A 17,731-nucleotide genomic window follows, 5' to 3' on the forward strand; every position below is an offset into this window, starting at 1 on the left:
TGAAGCCCTGTGTTAGGCCCAGGGGAAAAAACAACTTTAGATAAAACAAGGTGCTTGTATTAAAGGAGTTTATAACATAATTCATCTATACTTAGATGGATTCATGATCTCCTCAGTGTAAGTATACACTTCAGTGGGGCAGATCACAGCCTCTCCATGTCTTCTTATCTATATCCTTGAATATATTTAATAATTTACATTTATTTAGCATTTTAAACTTTAAAAAGTAATTGAAACACAGCTAGCGGGGACAGTATTTAGAGTGTTGGATCTGGAATCAGGAAGGCTTGAGTTCAAATATGGACTCAGACACTTACTAGCAATGTGATTCTGGGCAAGGCGCTTGACCTCTGCTTCCTTTTCCTCCTCTATAAACTAGGAGTAATGATAGCACCTACTTCCCAAGGTTATTGTGAGGATAAAACAATATGTATAAAGCACTTCGCAAACCTTAAGTGTTGCAAATGCTAGCTACCAGCTGTAGTAGTATTCTCATCAGCACCACAACCTGGTGAGGTAGGTATAGAGTGGGGGTGGGGAACCTGCTGCCACATGTGGTCTAGACTCTAGGTCCTTGGGGGCAGCCTTTTGACTGAGTCCAAGTTTTACAGAACAAATCCTTTTATTAAGGGGATTTATTCTGTGAAGTGTGGATTCAGGAAAGGGACCACACCCAAGGACCTAGAGGGCCACATGTGGCCTCAAGACCACAGATTCCCCTCTCTGGTACCATTATTCCCATTTTACAGATGTGGAACCCAAGGCTCAGAGAAGGTAAGTGACTTGCCTAAGATCGCACAGCTAGTAAGTGTAAGGGGCAGGATTTCAACCCAGTTCTTCCCAAATCTAATTCTAGCCTCCTACTATGTCATGTTGTCTCTAAATAATTCTCTATGGAAGCTCTAACTTCTTTGCTTTCATATTTTGGGTTGGGGGAAGGGCGAACATACCAATACAGGCTGCCCATCTGTGTGTTTCTCTCTCTCCCTCTCTCTCTCTCTCTTTCATTACATGAGGCATGAGAGAATAAAACAAACTGCCAGATAAGATCAGAAAAATAAAGCTACTGCCAACCACAGGAATTAGGGACGATAAAAGGAAGTATCAATTGATTTGAGTGTTGAAGGGATGAAAGCAACTCAGCAGACAGAGAAGGGAGGGAGATGCCATAGGTACTAAAAGGAGAGTGAGGTTACCTGGGCACTTTTGCTTCCTGGCCCACATGGAATACAAGCCTCCTTGCCATAGACCTGATGTATGGACAGGTAGGTGTCGGGTGGACATTCCTTGCACTGGTTGGTCTCTTTCTCAATGTAGTGCCCAGGCGGACAGGGTACACATGAGGAACCTGACTGTTGAGAACCCAGGGCACAGGCCCGGCAAGATGACGCCACTCCATCGACCGCATTTGTAGTTGTGATAGAATAGATTTTCACCATGTCATTGATAAACCGTCTACTCTGCAAGGAGAACAGAGAACAATGACTCCTTTCTTAAGGGTAAGAGCATGCTACCTAATTACCTGTTTAAGAAGGACATTATCAAAAGAACACCAGAATCACAATGCCACCATCCACGGCAAGATGACTAGCCATGGAAGGGTGTTTCTCCTTTCCACTTTTTTAACGAATAATCACAATGCTCTAATAGCCACGGATCCAAGGGAATAGGGTTCCTGGAGTTTAATTTTTATGGCTAGCTGATGGTGCGGTAAATAGAGCATTGAGGCTAGAGTCAGGAAGTTATTACACTGAGTCATTTCAGTTGTGTCCAACTCTTCGTGGCCTAATTTCAGGAGCTTTCTTGGCAAAGATACTGGAGTAGTCTTGCCATTTCTTTCTCCAGCTCATTTTACACATGAGGAAACTGAAGCAAACAAGTTTAAGTGGACAGATTTGAACTCAGGAAGTTGAGTCTTGCTGACTCCAGGTCCAGCACTCTACATCACCTAGCTGCCCAGAGTCAGGAATGGTTGAGTTCAAATTTGACCTCAAATACTAGATATGGTCACTTAACCTGCCTCACTTTATTCAACTGAAAAATTAATTTTCTCAACTATAAAATGAGGAAAACAAGAACACTTACCTCACAGGGTTGTTGTGAGGATAGAATAAGATAATATTTATAAAAAGTGCTTAACACAGTGCCTGGCATATAGAAAATGTTGTACAAACACATATTCCCTTCCCTTCCTGCCAATGGACCACCGTAATGTGAATGAACTTGGGTATATCTATAGACCTCAGAACTAAAAGAGCTTTTAATATTGGAACAGACCTTATGTAGATACTACATATATATATATATATACATGTATATGTATATGTATGTATATGTATATATATATGTGTATATATGTATATATGTGTGTATATATATATATGTATAAATAGATATATAGATATAGTATCTACTATCTCTCTAATAGACAGCTCCTTGAAGGCCAAGACTGGGTTGTTGGGATTTTTTTTTCATTTGTTTGCCTTTTTAAAAAAATCTCCTGCACTTTACATAGTGCCTGGCACAACACTGAGTGTAGGATAATTGCTTGTTGAACAATTAATAATACGGGCATGGCACAGGGGATAACAAGTTGACCTAGAAGTCATGAAGACCTAAATTCAAGTCTTTTGGGTAAAGGTATCAATCTGCATTGGTAGTGAAAGTTTCTTCCTGAGAGTTCTCTATGTCAATAAAATCACATGTTTAAAAATATATATATATAGTACAAATATAAATAACTCGCTTTAAGGTTTGCCACAGGTTTGACAGCCAACATTTCACTTGATGTCACAATGAACTTATGGAGAAGGTACTTTAAACAATCCTATCCTCATTTTATAGATAAGAAAATTGAGATCCAGTTTTTGAGACTTAATTACTGCCACACAGTTAGTGAGTGTCAGAGGAGGTATCTGAATTCAAGTCCTCCTAACCAAGTCAAGCATGCTATTCACTAAAACAAGCTACATTTATTGAGATAGCATGAGACGGTATGATCTAGTAGATAGAACACTGGACTAGGAATCAAAAAATGTAAATTGATGTTCTGCCTCTGTCACTAATTACCTCCATGATTTGGGTCCAACAATAACATCTCTGAGCCTCAGTTATCCAGCTACGAAAGAGCAGGGAGAGGTTTATAAAGCTTATCCTATAACACATATCATGGAGCAGAGTCTAATAAGCAGCTTTCATATGAGATTAGAGGTTCCACCAGGTTTTTTAATTTTCTTTTGTAAATTCAATTTTATTTTATTTTCAGATCTAAATTCTCTTTCTCCCACTTCTTCTTCCCCTACTCCCTCATTGAAAAAAGCAAGAGAAAAAACTCTGTTGTAAACATGTATATTAAAGCAAAGCAAATTCCCACATTGGCCATGTCCAAAAATAATAATATGCCTCAATCTACACTCTGAGTCTATCAGCTCTCTATCTAGAGATGGATAACATGTTTCATCTCAAATCCTCTAGGACTACAGTTAGCCATTATGTTGATCAGGGTTGCTAAGTCTTTCAAAGTTGTTTGTCTTTACAATACTGTTGTTATTATTACATAAAGTTTTTTTTCCCTGATTCTGATCTCTTCACTTTGATTCAGATCATATAAGTCTTCTCAGGTTTCTCTGAAACCATCCTCTTCATCATTTCTTATGGCACAATATATTCAATCACATTCATGTACCATAACTTACTCAACCAATTCCCAATTGATGCTATCATCACCTATTAGTGCATGAAATATCCTAAAGGTATTAGCTTCTGAAATAGTTGAAAACGAGGATTTATTTCCAGGGGGGAATAAAGCTCAGAATAAGAGGAGAAATTTATAAAGATGACATTACATTATTGAGCCCTTTGTATTTTCCTAACACGTTTACTCCAGAAATCTGGTGAATTATTACATAACCAGAGTATGGAATATGAAGTCAATGGTATTCCTGATCAAAAGCACATAGCGTTACAGATTTAAAGCTAAGAGGTAGTCACCAAGTCCAGTCCCCTTCATTTTACAGATGAGAAAATGAAACCCAAAGAAATAAACAATTTGCCAAAATTGTACAAGTGGCAGAGTAGCATTAGAGCCCAGCTCCTCTGACTCCAAATGCCCTCTGTTCCCTGTCTCACTGCCACTACCAGTTGAATTAAATGTGAAACAAACTATTCTGGGCACCTTGGAAAACAGCACTATGCCGATCCTGAAAAGGTAGCTGGCACTTACATCTTGGCCCTGATTCGTTCTCTGGAACGCCCACGTAAATGTGAATGTTGCATTCTTGAAAATGATGTGGGTATAAGCTTGTTTTTCTTTGGTTCCACCCCAGGATTCCACCACGTTGGTATTTTTTCTATTAATATCCTAAAATGCATTGGAAAAATACATATAAAGTCAACACAGACTCAATCTTAATATAAACTCATTATATTAAATAAAGATATACATAAATGTGGGGATAATAGAATTCAGAAAAGGTATTTATGTGTATTTAGGGTATGCCCAAAGTTTTACTGCAATTTTAAACTACTGAAGCTTAAAATTGAACTAAGATACTAAAACTGAAAAGTGAAAAAAAAGATTTTGAGAACATCCTTTGTATATACAGGTAGATGAAAGAATGAATGAACTTACGAACAAATAAACGAAAAAGTATTTATTATGCACTATGTGCCAGACACTATACTAAAACCTCAGGACACCATCATGATTTGTGCACGAGTTATACTGTTAAATGCTCTGAACAGGGACCACCTTCATAAAGTCCCAGGCCCCTTAAATTCTTCCAAGATTACGCAAGTATGCAACAAACTTTAGTACCTAGTAATCAGGGCACCAACTATGTTAAAGTTGCCTCTCAAAGCTTTAGCAAAGTAGAAAATGTTTGTTGTTCTTCAGTCTTGCCCAATTCTTCATGACCCCATTAGGCTTTTCTTGGCAAAGATATTGAAGTGGTTTGCCATTTCCTTTTCCAGCTCATTTTACAAATGAGGAAACTGAGGCAAACAAGGTTAAGTGACTTGCCCAGTGTCACACAACTAGTAAGTATCTGAGGCCAGATTTGAACTCAAGGAGATGAGCCTTCCTGACTCCAGGGCTAACAGTCTGTTCACTGCCCCATCCAGCTGCAGAAAACATTTAGTTTACAACAAATATTTCAAGAATCTATATTATCATCCATGTGGTTCTTCCCTCCATTGAAATAAATCAGAATTCTTCTATAACTTGGTGGAGGGTCTTTAAGAGTTCTGGTGTCTGGAAAATTCACCACCTAGTGGCCCACCTGGTGATAAGGGTTTCCAAACTTAACTAGGTTAATAACTAGAGATAAATTTTTAAAATTCTACCCATCTAACATTTCAAAGGAGAAACCTAAACTCAGTCAATAATTCCTAGAACATATAATCAGAGCTCAGGTTTAAATCTCACTTCTCTCTCCCTCATCCCTTAGGTACAAAGACTGTCCACTTCTACAAGTTTGGTGATGGCAGGGTGGTGCAGTGGATAGGGTGCCAGGCCTGGAGTCACAGACTCATCTTCCTCAGTTTAAATCCAGCCTTGGACACTTACTAGCTGTGCGATCCTGGGCAACTCACTTAACCCCATTAGCCTCTGTTCCCTCATTTATGAAATAAGCTGGAAAAGGAAATAGCAAACCTCTCCACTATCTTTTCAAGAAAACCCCAAATGTGGTCATGAGGAATTAGACAAGACTAAAAAACAATGCAACAACATTTGGGGCAGCTAGATGGCACGGTGGTTAGAGCACAGCCCCCGGGGTCAGGAGGATCCAAGTTCAAATCAGCCTCAGATCCTTACTAGCTGTGTATTTGCCTCAGTTCCTCATTTGTAAAATGAGCTAGAAAAGGAAATGACAAACCACTCCTGTACCTTTGCCAAGAAAACCCCAAATGAGGTCATGAAGAGTCAAACACAACTCAATGACAACAAACATCTCCTACTCTCTAGTCTGATGGCTACTACTCTCATAACAACTCTTCCAATAGCCTCCTAACAAGCCTTCCTGCCTCTGTTCTCTGTGTTCCGATCCATCTTAATCTTCCTGTCGCACAAATTTTATCATGTTTCTCCATTTATCAAAATCCATCAGTAACTCATCTCTGCTTACTGAGTAATGTTTAATATTCTTTGTTTGGCATTCAAGGCCTTCTACAATCTACCTTTCCAATTGTACCTGATATCACCCCACTCCAGGCACTCTACCACCAGTCAAACTGGACTATTCTGTCTTCTGAATGTGTGCTGTGATTTCCCTCCTCCACACCTTTGTAAACACTGTTCTCCATACTTAGAATGCCCTTTCCTCTCTCTCTCTTTGCCAGTTTAATTCTTGGCCATTCTTTAAAGTCCAACTCAAATACCACTAAAATCTACTCTTAAGCATTCCTTGATCACTCCTCCTACCACACACACACACACACTCATTTCCACTGTGTAGAACAACCTTCTTCCTCAGACCTCACATAATACTTTGCTTTGTACCAGATATCAATATACACTATAGTTATCTATGTATATGTCTTATCCCCTTACTAGATTATAAAGTCCCTACCCTCACTGAGCTTATCTTTATAATTTTTCATTTGCCTAGTACATGGGAGGCTAGTAGGGAAAAGGAAACAGCATAGAGTAATAGAGTGTTAGACCTAGAATCAGGAAAGACTTTGTTCAAATCATACATTTGTCCCTAACTATGTGACCTCCCTGAGTTCTAAGCAACTCCTGCCTTTCTGGCCCCCTTGGCAATATCATGAAGCCTCAAGACTTTCTTGAAATAATATTTTTAAAAGTACAAAATAAAATGTATAGGATTATAAAGGAAATGACAGTAAAATACATTTTATATGTATATAGATACATTTATGTATGTAGATATATGTATCAGTATACATACATATATTTTTTAAACCAAATTCATGGACTTCAGGTTAAGAATCTCTGCTCTAACACTTCTCTACTAAACCACAGATCAGCTATGATCTTCTTTGGCCAAAGGGATAATCACAAATCCTTGCTATATTGACTGCAAACAACTGAAAAATTGAATCAAAATATAGTCTTAGTTAACCTAACAAGTTATTATCCTTCACAATAAAGACCACTGATTCATGAATTTGGCAACATTAGTCATAACACAGATACATTGGCTAAGGGCCACTTTCTGCCTGATATTCATTAAAGAAAGTAAAATGAGCAGATTATGCCCAACATATCTGTCCTCCACCTCATAACTGAGACATATGTACTTTGAACTGAAAGAGGCCAAGTTTGCTCTGATTTCTGTGATGGAGAACAAAGACCTTTGTCTGCTTCTTTAGTACTCCCTGCTCTCTAATTCTCTTCTATCCTCCATTCATTTTACTTCTCTTTTTTGGTGTTCTTATTTTTATCCCTACTTAATTATATCATTCCACCCACATTCACTTCTATCTTCCAGGCTTCTGATATGAGTGTGGGTTGGGGTACAGCAAAGGGGAAGGGAAGCAAAGCAAAGCAAGAAAGAACTACCCTCTTATGTTTTCTATTTTTCTCAATAGAGGTGCAAGCCTATTAGTGACTTTTTGCTCTTCTGTAATTCTAAAATTGACTCACACATGAATGGTACTTTTATCACTGAAAAGATGCAGTCCCAATTTTGGAAAACACGAAGAAAAACAGAAAATTTAAAAAACATGAGTTCTTCTGCATATTTGAATAGCAGTGAAATTCCTACTTGAAATATAGTAGCAAGCTGAGTCATATGCTATGGAAAGATGCTCTTTTCACTCACCACCATGAAGTACAGCACACAGTCTGCTGAACAGATGGTCTCAAAAATAAAACTTATCCTTCCGAGTTCAGAACCTGTGGCTCCCGTCATGGATGTTGGAGGCCTATTTGCCAAAGCAGAAAGGCAATATTTACAATGTGTTCTCAATACAATTTGGAGACAAATTGGGCTTGAGTTTTTAGTGAAAATGAAAGCCAAAAGCTTCAGTTCCATTGACCTCCTGCTGTTACTCATTCCATTTTTGCCTCAAACTGTGTTTAGAACAAGTAGTAATAAAGAGTACCGTAGACAACTAGAGACCCGTGGCAAAATGTGGCTGTTTGCCATTGTTAGTACAAATGACGCCATCATACACTGAAACATCTGAAAGCATAATCATGGGATAAAGCTCCTCTGATCTCTGACATAAATGCCTACCATCAACAAGAGCAAAACAAAGACAAATTGGGATCAATTGATTTATACAAGTTGGCATCATAATTTGAAGGCAGAGTTGAGAAAATACAAAAATATTCTTGTAGTTAGCTTTAACCAATAACTAACACACTCTCTCTCTCTCTCTCTTTCTCTCTCTCTCTCTGAAGCATCGACAAATTCTTGTTACTACAGCATTTTAGACATAATATTCCAGCTGTTACTTCCTGGAATTAAATAATGACTAAGGTAGGACTTAGAGTTAAAATAGTCTCTGATCACAAATCCTATAAAATAGTTTATAGATAATTATCTTGTGGTTGATACTATTTCTTAATAATTTGAATTAGTAGAGTATTATATTACTTTATTAATACACATAAAGAATTTCTCTTTCAAGTATTCCTATGGCAAAGAATACAAAAATTCTTAAGGGCAGTGAATCAGAGTGATTTTCCTTACTTAAATCCTGGGATATGCAAGTTTAAGATCAGATAATCATTATCCGAGCCTCCTGCCCCACTCTGGATATGGTCTCCAGCCACCTCCCAACCTGCAAATATAAAAGCCAAATGTGTATTTTCATTAAGAAGAATGAAACATAGAATTATATATAGTAGATAAAGAGTGAGCCTTGGAATCAGGAATATCTTGGTTCAAGACCAGTCACTGACACATGCTATCTATGAACCTGTGGAACTCTCTAAGACTATTGGCTGCCAAACTTAGGCAGATTGGCATAAATGGAGTGACATTTCCCCCCTAAGTTTCCTCAACTGATGGCATCCCACATCTCGACCACAAATCTCCAAATAATATAAGAACAGTAGGACCAATGCATGTATTGTTTTATAGTTTTCTAGATGTTTTCCTTATAACAACCCTATGAGGCAGATTTTAAAAAAATTTCTTTTAATTTAACAAACATTTGTTAAGCATCTACTATGTGTCAGGTATTGTGCTAGAAGCTTTACAAATATCATCTCTTTCGATCCTCACAACAACCCTAAGAGGTAGATGTTATTATCCTCATTTTACAGATCCTAATTTTATCTGAGAGGGTATATGTTAATAGCCTAATTTTACAGATGAGGAAACTGAGGCGGCCAGCGATTAAGTGACTTACCCAGAGTCACACAACTACCAGAGTTCTATCCACTGCACCACCTAGCCATCCCTCATAGCTGATACCAGTATTATTATCTGTGTTTTACAGATGAAGAAACGAAGACCCTCAAAGACTTAGTGAATTGTCAAAATTTTTCCAGCAAGTTAAGCAGCAGAGTTTGGACTCAAATTTGAGTCTTTTATCTCTGAATGCAATGGTCTTTTCTAACCTATCATTTAGAAAAACAGCTTATATATTCATCACGGAATGTTAGAGCTAAAGGAATTAGAGCTAAATGATCCCTATGGCCCCATTTTGTAGATGAGGAAACTGAGGCCCAGAGAGGTAAAGTGAACTCTGCAAGGTCACAAAGCCATTTCATGGCAGAGCTAGGATTAGCATGCAGGTTTCTTTATTCCCAGGTCACAGTTATGATCACTCTTACCCTTCTGCTTCTCCTCAAATAAATGCGTGATTAAAAAAAAACTTCCTACCAAAAACTTCATTTCTACATGTTTAAGGTTCTCTTGCAACAGCTTCAAATGAGGCTAAAAAGATCATCAGCAGTCATGAGACTCAAAGTTAACAACTCCCGAAGGGGAAGTGCTAACTTGTCAACCTCAGTTGCAAATTAAATGCTGCGTTAAAAGGCTCCCTGATACCAGCAAAGATGTTTCTTTGCAAAATTCCCTATGAGAAAATAGCTGAAAGTTTGTGCTTTAGAAAAAAAAAATCTTCAATGAGAAAGCTAATAATTCTGTACCTCCATAAAGCCTACACTTTCTAAAGTAAAACAGATTTCTTTTCCAAATTCTGATATACTACCTGGAAATCTCACTCTAAACCAGGCCTGCACAGTATATGGCCCGCAAGCCGCTTGCAGGCCCCCAAAAGATTTCAGGCAGCCAACAAAAAATGTAGAGGATGTAAAAGAAGTAAAGATGTAAGGAGCATTTTGTCCATGCCCCATTTAACCAGCCTTCCACTAGTCACTGGTGGGTTGCCACTGTGCACGCTCTGTTTGTCATGTGACCCACAACAACCACCCTTTATACCTTTACTTGGAAAGTGAGCTGCTAAAAACCCATCTGCCGCCGAAGTTTACCATATCTTAATTTTGGCCCCTACCTACTGCCAAGTTGGGCAGATCTGCTCCACATCAACACTGGTAAGGGGAAATCTGAAGCAGTCTAGGGGATAAAGGAGAACAGGGATGTTTGGCTAAGAGATAAGTACCTGGGGCTGGAAAGCCCTGTGCCAGGCTGGTGTATTGGCTGGAGTCTGGCTGCCTAACAGTGGAGGGTGAGGGGCTGTGTAGACCAATAGGGCTGTACTCAGCTGCCACACTCAGTTTGGAAAAGGAGGAATGGAGGGGATTGATCGGCACTTATACCGAGCTTCAGAGTTCACAGAGCTCTTTCTTCGCAATAATTCTGTTAGGTAAGAAGTACAAATACTAGGAACTCCAGTTTACAGCTGAGGAAATGGAAGCTCAGAGATATTAACTGACTTGTTCCATAAACACACAGCTAATAAATGTAGAAGCCAGAACTGATTTTATTTCTTGACAACTAAATCCAGTGTTTGTTTAACTATGTCAGGCTGCCAACTCTAGGGGAGGGAAGGTAGGAGAGGAGCAAAGGAGAGGGAAAAGGAGAGAAAGATAGGGAGTAAAAGGGGAGAGTGAGAGAAGGGAGGGAAAAAGGAAGAGGAGGAAAGAGGAGGGGTAAGGAGGACGGAGATGAGGAGGAAGGAAGAGGAAGGAAGGTAGAAGAGAAGGAGAGGAAGGTAGAAGAGAGAGAGTGGGAGGGAGAGGAGAAGAGGGAAGAAGAAGGAGGGGAAAGGAGAAAGGGGAAAAAGGAGGGAGGGAAAAGAAGAGGGAGAGCAAGGGAGGGTGGGGAAGAGCAGAAGGAGGAGAGGGAGAGACGAAGTCAAAGTTAGAGAGACAAAGACAGAAGAACAGTCAAGACAAAGACTGACAGACACACAGAGAGAGGAGACAAAGACAGATGGAGATAGAGTCTGAGATAGAGACAAATGCGCAAAGAGACAGACATGGGAAGAGGGAGGGAAGAAAGGAAGGAGACTCAGAGACACACAGAGACAAATGGGTGGGGGTGTGAGTAGAAGGGGAAAGAAGGAAGGGAAAAGAGGGAGAGAACATCCTTCTCACAGAGTATGAGTGTGTTTCCTACTTGGCTAACAAAATTGAGTAAGCCATAAAAGATCTAACTGGGCCACTGATGATCTAGTCTGTTCAGGTTGCTCAAAGTTGGTAGGAATAAAAATTGAGAGAAAGACAAAAACATTAGCATTTAGAATGGGATAATTAATGGGCAAAGACAGTGGGGTATGTGCATAACAAAGGAGCACAGAGACTGCTCAGCCAATATATGTATTTCATCTTATCCAAGATCCGCTAAAACACAGTTTTCAATGCAAGGCAAGGCAGGTCATCTAAGAGCTCAAAAAACACCCAAGTTTTCTCTACAACTACTGCTCCCTTCACCTTATTTCTGCTTCCTACGACACAGCAGATGAGCTAGAATGTGACTGTTCCCATGTCCCACCAATCCCACAGTACAGAAGGTTCCAGAGCCACTACAGAACTTAAATCCTCTCCAAATTTTCAAAACAACGTTTTCAAGCTCTAGGCTGTTCTGTACAAAGCCCTTGATAATCTGGGCAGATCTAACTGGTGCCCACTTGTCTGGGCACCGGAGATAAGTAGCTCCTACGATAGACTAGTGAACAGCTACTGTCTGTATAATAATAGGATAGGAATTGGGACTAGACCAGGGATTTCGTTGGTATAGAGAAATCATGAGAAGAGAAACTCTACCAATAAAGGTAACATAATTTATAGCTGGAAGGGAGCCTAGAGGCTGCAGTATCCAACACTCATTTTACAGAGAAGAAAACTGAGGCTGATATCTCCTGTGTAATATATGGATTTAGAAATGCCTAGAGTTAAGTGACTTACCTGAGTTCTCACAGACAGTATGTGGCAGAGGTAAAACTTGAACCCAGGTCTTCCTTATTTCAAGACCAGCTCTATATCCATTCTTATCATAATGGCTTATGTTTATATAACACTTTCCAAAGCACTTCAAATATACTGTCTCATCTGGTCCTTACAACATTCCTATGAGGGAGATACTGTGGATGTGATTATTACCTTCATTTTATAGCTGAGTAAACTCATTCATCCTTTGGATAAACATTTATTAAGCACCTACTATGTGCCAGGCACTGTGCTATGCAGCCAAAAAAAGCTAGGACAGTATTGGGCTGCATTAAGAGAGGCAAAACTTCCAAAAATGAGGAAGCAACCACAGTCAGACCACATCTGGGGTTCTGAGTAGAAACCATTTAAGAAGGCCATTGGTAAAATGGAAAGTGATTCTGAGGAGGACAACCAAGATGGTGGAGGGTCTTAGATCCATGTATACAAGATCTATTGGAGGAAATAGAGCTGCCTAACCTGGAAAAGAGAGGTCTCAGGGAGGGCACGGTAGCTAGCTATGCTCAAGTATTTGAAGAGCTGCTCTTTTTGTCCCTAGTGAGCTGAATCAAAAGCCATGGGATGATATTTCAAAGATGGAAATTAGCCGTGAGGTCAGGAAGAACATTTTAACAATTAGAGCGTCCAATGGGTTGCCTCAGGAGATAGAAGGTTCTCCCCAATGGAGGTATTTAAGCAGAGGTTAGATGACCATTTTTTGAGTGCTTTATGTTGAGAATACAATTTCCTGGGTGGGGGTGGGGCTGAACTAGATAGCCACAAAGGTCCCTTCCAGTTCTGAATTTCTATGACTTAACTAACGTACTGTAATAAGTAGAATTCTGGACTTGGAATCAGGAGAGACTCCTGTCTCCTAACTGTGTGATCATGAAGTAGGTCAAAACATCCCTGAGTCAATTTTTTCTCATCAGTAAAATGGGGATACCTACTTCACGGTGCTGTTGGGAGGATGAGAACTAGATATTTGGTTCCAAAAGTATAGGGAACTCTCTAGGGAGAAATAATTTCAGGCTGGAAGAATCAGGGATGGCAAATGGGGGAGATGCCATTTGAGTAGGGCCTTGATAGACAAGAAATTAGCAGAGATATGGGGCCAAATATCCTGCATCTATGCAAAGCTTAATATGCACTTAAGGGATATTGTGTAGCTTACTTTTCTTGTTTCTGTTTTGTTTTCATAGGGTATCTAAAGGGAGAATAGTACAAAACAAGTCTGAATATAAACACTGGAACGAGATAAAGGAGGGTCTTAAATGCCAGGCTAAGAAACCTGGACTTTATTTGGTAGGCAATGCAGAACCACAAAGGGCAGCTAGGTGGCACAGCAGATAGAGTGCCAGGCCTCGACTTGGGAAGACCTGAGTTCATATTTAGGCTCAGACACTAGCTTGTTTTAATCTTGTTAGCCTTAATCCCCTGGAGAAGGAAATGGCAAACCATTCCGGTATCTTTGCCAAGAAAACCCCAAATGGGGTGACAAAGAGTCAGACGCTACTAAGACAACTGAACAATAACAACAACAAAGCAGAAATACAACTTTTTTGCACAGCAAAATGATCATGTCTATAGGGACATGAGATATTGAGATAGGGATCACTAACATAGAAAACTCTCAGGTAAGGAAACTCCCTCTATATCAATGCAGATCAGTACCTTCTCTGAAACTCAGTCTTTAAAAATGGTCACTCTAGAACACTGGAAGGTTAACTGACCTTCCTTGGGTCACATAGCCATACATGTCAGAGACAAGATCTGAATTCAAATCTCCCTTCAAATCTACCCACTATAGCACTCTGCCTCTTACAAAATTGTTGTGAGGAACAAAAGGCATAAAGGATGTAAAGTGCTTCATAAATGTTAAAGCTGTCTATAAATGTCTGCAATTATTAATGATTGCTGATAAATCAATTGCTAATATTAACAAAGTACTAAATTTATTAGTCTGTTATATTATTGCTGAATTATTAAAATGATTAACTATTAATCACTATTAATGTCAGCACTGTGGTTCAAATTCAGATCTTCTGTTTGCAGGTAAAATTCAATATTCTCTCCACTATACCACCTCACTTCTTAAGCACTCAATTACCTACTCATACATATCATGCCTATGAGAAGGTGAAGGAATGTGTTACCATGATAGGAAAAAAAATCATAGTCCTTTGACCACAATATCTAGATTTGGAGTAAAAGAAAACAACGGTAAAACCATTTTAGGTTCCTGCTCCCCACGATTCTGTTCATACGGAAATGAGCCAGAAAACAGCTGCCTGTGATTCCTGACTACAGCAAGAAGCTCTGGATTTGGACTCACCGTTCATTCCATCACATTTTGAGTTTCCAACATTGAAGCAGGAGGTTTTCATATTGGCAGGCAAGATGTTCCACCATTTATACTCAAACCCCAGAGCGGGTTCTGTTCCTGCTGGGCATGGCTTGCATTCTAGTGGAGACAAGGATAGACGAAAACAATAACACCAACAATGTTGTGGTACTGAAAGTTCCCCCTCTTTCTTTCACCAGCATCATTGATGATTCTTTAGCTAGGAGCCAGGAGAAGAAGCTTCTAGAACCTCTTAAGCCCTTTTGGAGTCAATAACATTTCCCAAAAAAAAGTCTGAACAAAAAAACCTTTAAAAATATCAAGACAAAAAAATCCATATATTTGTTCATAATCAAAAGGGAAAGGAGCAATGAGTGACTTTATAAAAATATTTCCTCACTTAATTTCCATAGATTAATTCCCATTCATATAAATATAAACCTAAATCATAAAGGCGGCCACCGCCCTTTACCATTTCAGCATTATTATTACTATCATCCCATAATTAAGGAAAGGCTTAATACTAAAATTAGTGGGATTTTCCTGTGAGTATCTGAAAACAAAAGTTTGTCCCACTTCCAAAACCTTCACACAAAATCCCATTAAACACCTAACACATTTAATGACATGTCTTTACTCATGGTACATTAAAGTGATGCCATTTAAGACGGGATATTCACATCTTTAATTTCTTTTTAATCGATAGTTATCATTTTCCCCATTCCAAGTTGTTATTGCTATAATAACTATTTTGACTTGAAAAGGCTTTGATCTAAACACATTATTCAACTGACTTCAATTAAATTATTTATTAGGTGACTACTAAGTGTAAGGCGCTGGAACCAAGGAAAAGACCTTCCATTAGAGACAGAGGTTTTTAATCTGAGGTCCAAAACTTGGAAGGAAGGAAAGAAGGAAGGAAGGAAGGAAGGAAGGAAGGAAGGAAGGAAGGAAGGAAGGAAGGAAGGAAGGAGAGAGGGAAGGAGGGAAGGAATCAAGAAAGAAGAGAAAGAGAGAGAGAAAGGAAATTTTATTTCTACATAATTCATTTCATTTGTAATCTTACTTGTTCTATTTTATGTTTTTAAAAACATTTTTCTAAGAAAGGGGTCACAGGTTTCATCAGGCTTGTCACTGGAACATTTAGAACCCCTGCATTAGCTATAGATGATCTCTCATGAAAGAATTTCTGTGAAGATTGCATTCTGGGGAAAGCTAAATTCCTACCCTGCGTTCCATCTGAAAATGTTCCATGTGGGCAAGGAGTACAAGAAGATGAGCCGTTGTTATAAAAGCCTGGGTTGCAGGGTGGACAATCCCTCTTCTCTCCAGAAGGGGGAAGCCTCACAGCATCTGTGAGGTCCTCTTGGCATATCTTGGGCTCTATCCACTTGTACATTATCTGTGTCTGTAAGGAGAAGCATACAAGTCACATATTGGGTCTCAATTATGTTAAGATTCCAAACACCTAAATGATCTCAGCTGGAGCATAGCTAGGACATATTACAGTAACTGACAGGCTGTGGATCATTGTACAAAGGCTGCCCAATAGTCAGAAAGCAATGTAAAATCATGGGAGAAACGGGAAAAAAAAGACATTTAAGCACCAATGAGGGACATCAGTCTACAGGGTCTCTCCTTCCCTGATCATTTAAAGAAAATATTCTTTTAAGAAAATGCAGCAGATAGTATAGTAAGAAGCATTTCTTTGGTATTCTATTATTTCATAGCATTTGGAAATCGATCACAGTCTTTCTAATACCTAATATTAAGTACACAAACAGGAGATGAGAGGTGACTAGAACATTTCTTTCACTTAGAGGCATTTAGGGATAAGGAACTTTTCTTTCATTCTTTGGCACATAGTATAAAAAATAAGGTACTTACACATGTATTCTAAATAAATCAATTATGTTATTAACTCATTTACCAAGCTCATCTTTCATAAGGTAATCTGATTTAACTTTTTTCTCTAACTCGATAGTCATTCTATTTTTTTAAACAGGAATGCAAGAGGAGACAGCCTTTGAAGAACATAGTTCCATTTAAAGGATCCTCAGTAAATATATCCGAAAAGCACCAAAAAGAATGGCCCAAATAAAAAGAGGAAAAAAATCAAAATTACAGCTGCAAGAGAATTAAAAGTTTCCTTTCCTTAAAGATCCAGGCTTCTGTCCTGGATAATTCTGTCCTCTTCAGGAAACAGTCAAGTGGTCAGTCTAATAATTTTAGAAGGTGGGTTGGTAAATCAGAATTTCAATGGTTATTCTGAAGAGCTATTTCCAATGATAGAAACCCAGTAACAGAAAATCCTTGTAGGTCATTGACTTTTTCCTCAAGAATCTCCTCAGGAAGATATAAAAGTCAAATTATTTCAACAAGATTATTTAGAAAAGACACATTGCCCAGCAGAGTCATAAATGGCATTTTTCTTTCTTAAATGATCTCAGTTCTTTCAGCTCACACATTATGGCCTCTCTAAGCAATTCACTTTGGCCAGTCATTGCACCTGTCCACCTCAATTTGCCATCTATGAAATAATGGGTAAGCTTTGCCTTGCTGAGATGCTGAGAGAATCACTTAGCCCCTCTAGTTATAAAGGGCTTTCAACTCTAGAAAAACCAAGGGATTTCATTAAATGAAATAACATTGGTTACAGTTTAAATTGACTCACAAGGTAAAAAAGAAACCATATTGGGGACACTAAGCAGAGCAGTTGTACTATCATGTTAAATTTAATATAATTTAATACCAATTGCATATATCCAACCTCAGTCCCAAAGTCCATTGGCATGGGACTGTCTCAACTGTGTAAGGGGGCAGGGCAGAGCTGGGGAAAATAAGAGGCAGAGTCCTCAAATCTTCATTGAGTTCCCTTTGAGCCACACAATAACTCCCCTATGCTACATGCAGAGGACAGCTCTTACATGTGGAGCCTTGCCATACACATGTGTATGTATATGAATGAATATATATATATATATATATATATATATATATATGACTTGTCTCCTACCTACCATTCCAGCTACAATGATGACCCTACTTGCTGTTCTTCACACACAACAGTCCTT

General features: G+C 38.8%; 1 protein-coding gene across 1 annotated transcript in view; it reads right to left on the minus strand.

Annotated features, from left to right (window-relative positions):
- Positions 1 to 17,731, minus strand: part of ELAPOR2 (endosome-lysosome associated apoptosis and autophagy regulator family member 2) — a 196,938-nt gene that overhangs the window by 44,906 nt on the left and 134,301 nt on the right. The window contains exons 9-14 of the mRNA XM_036762173.1: positions 15,885 to 16,065; positions 14,649 to 14,777; positions 8,664 to 8,754; positions 7,788 to 7,890; positions 4,223 to 4,360; positions 1,197 to 1,460 (exon numbers count right to left, since the gene is read on the minus strand). Coding sequence (XP_036618068.1) covers positions 1,197 to 1,460; positions 4,223 to 4,360; positions 7,788 to 7,890; positions 8,664 to 8,754; positions 14,649 to 14,777; positions 15,885 to 16,065 — 906 coding nt within the window. The remainder of the gene's footprint in view (positions 1 to 1,196; positions 1,461 to 4,222; positions 4,361 to 7,787; positions 7,891 to 8,663; positions 8,755 to 14,648; positions 14,778 to 15,884; positions 16,066 to 17,731) is intronic.

Source organism: Trichosurus vulpecula, chromosome 5 (assembly GCF_011100635.1).
Source record: "Trichosurus vulpecula isolate mTriVul1 chromosome 5, mTriVul1.pri, whole genome shotgun sequence".
In the NCBI taxonomy this organism is placed as follows: domain Eukaryota; kingdom Metazoa; phylum Chordata; class Mammalia; order Diprotodontia; family Phalangeridae; genus Trichosurus; species Trichosurus vulpecula.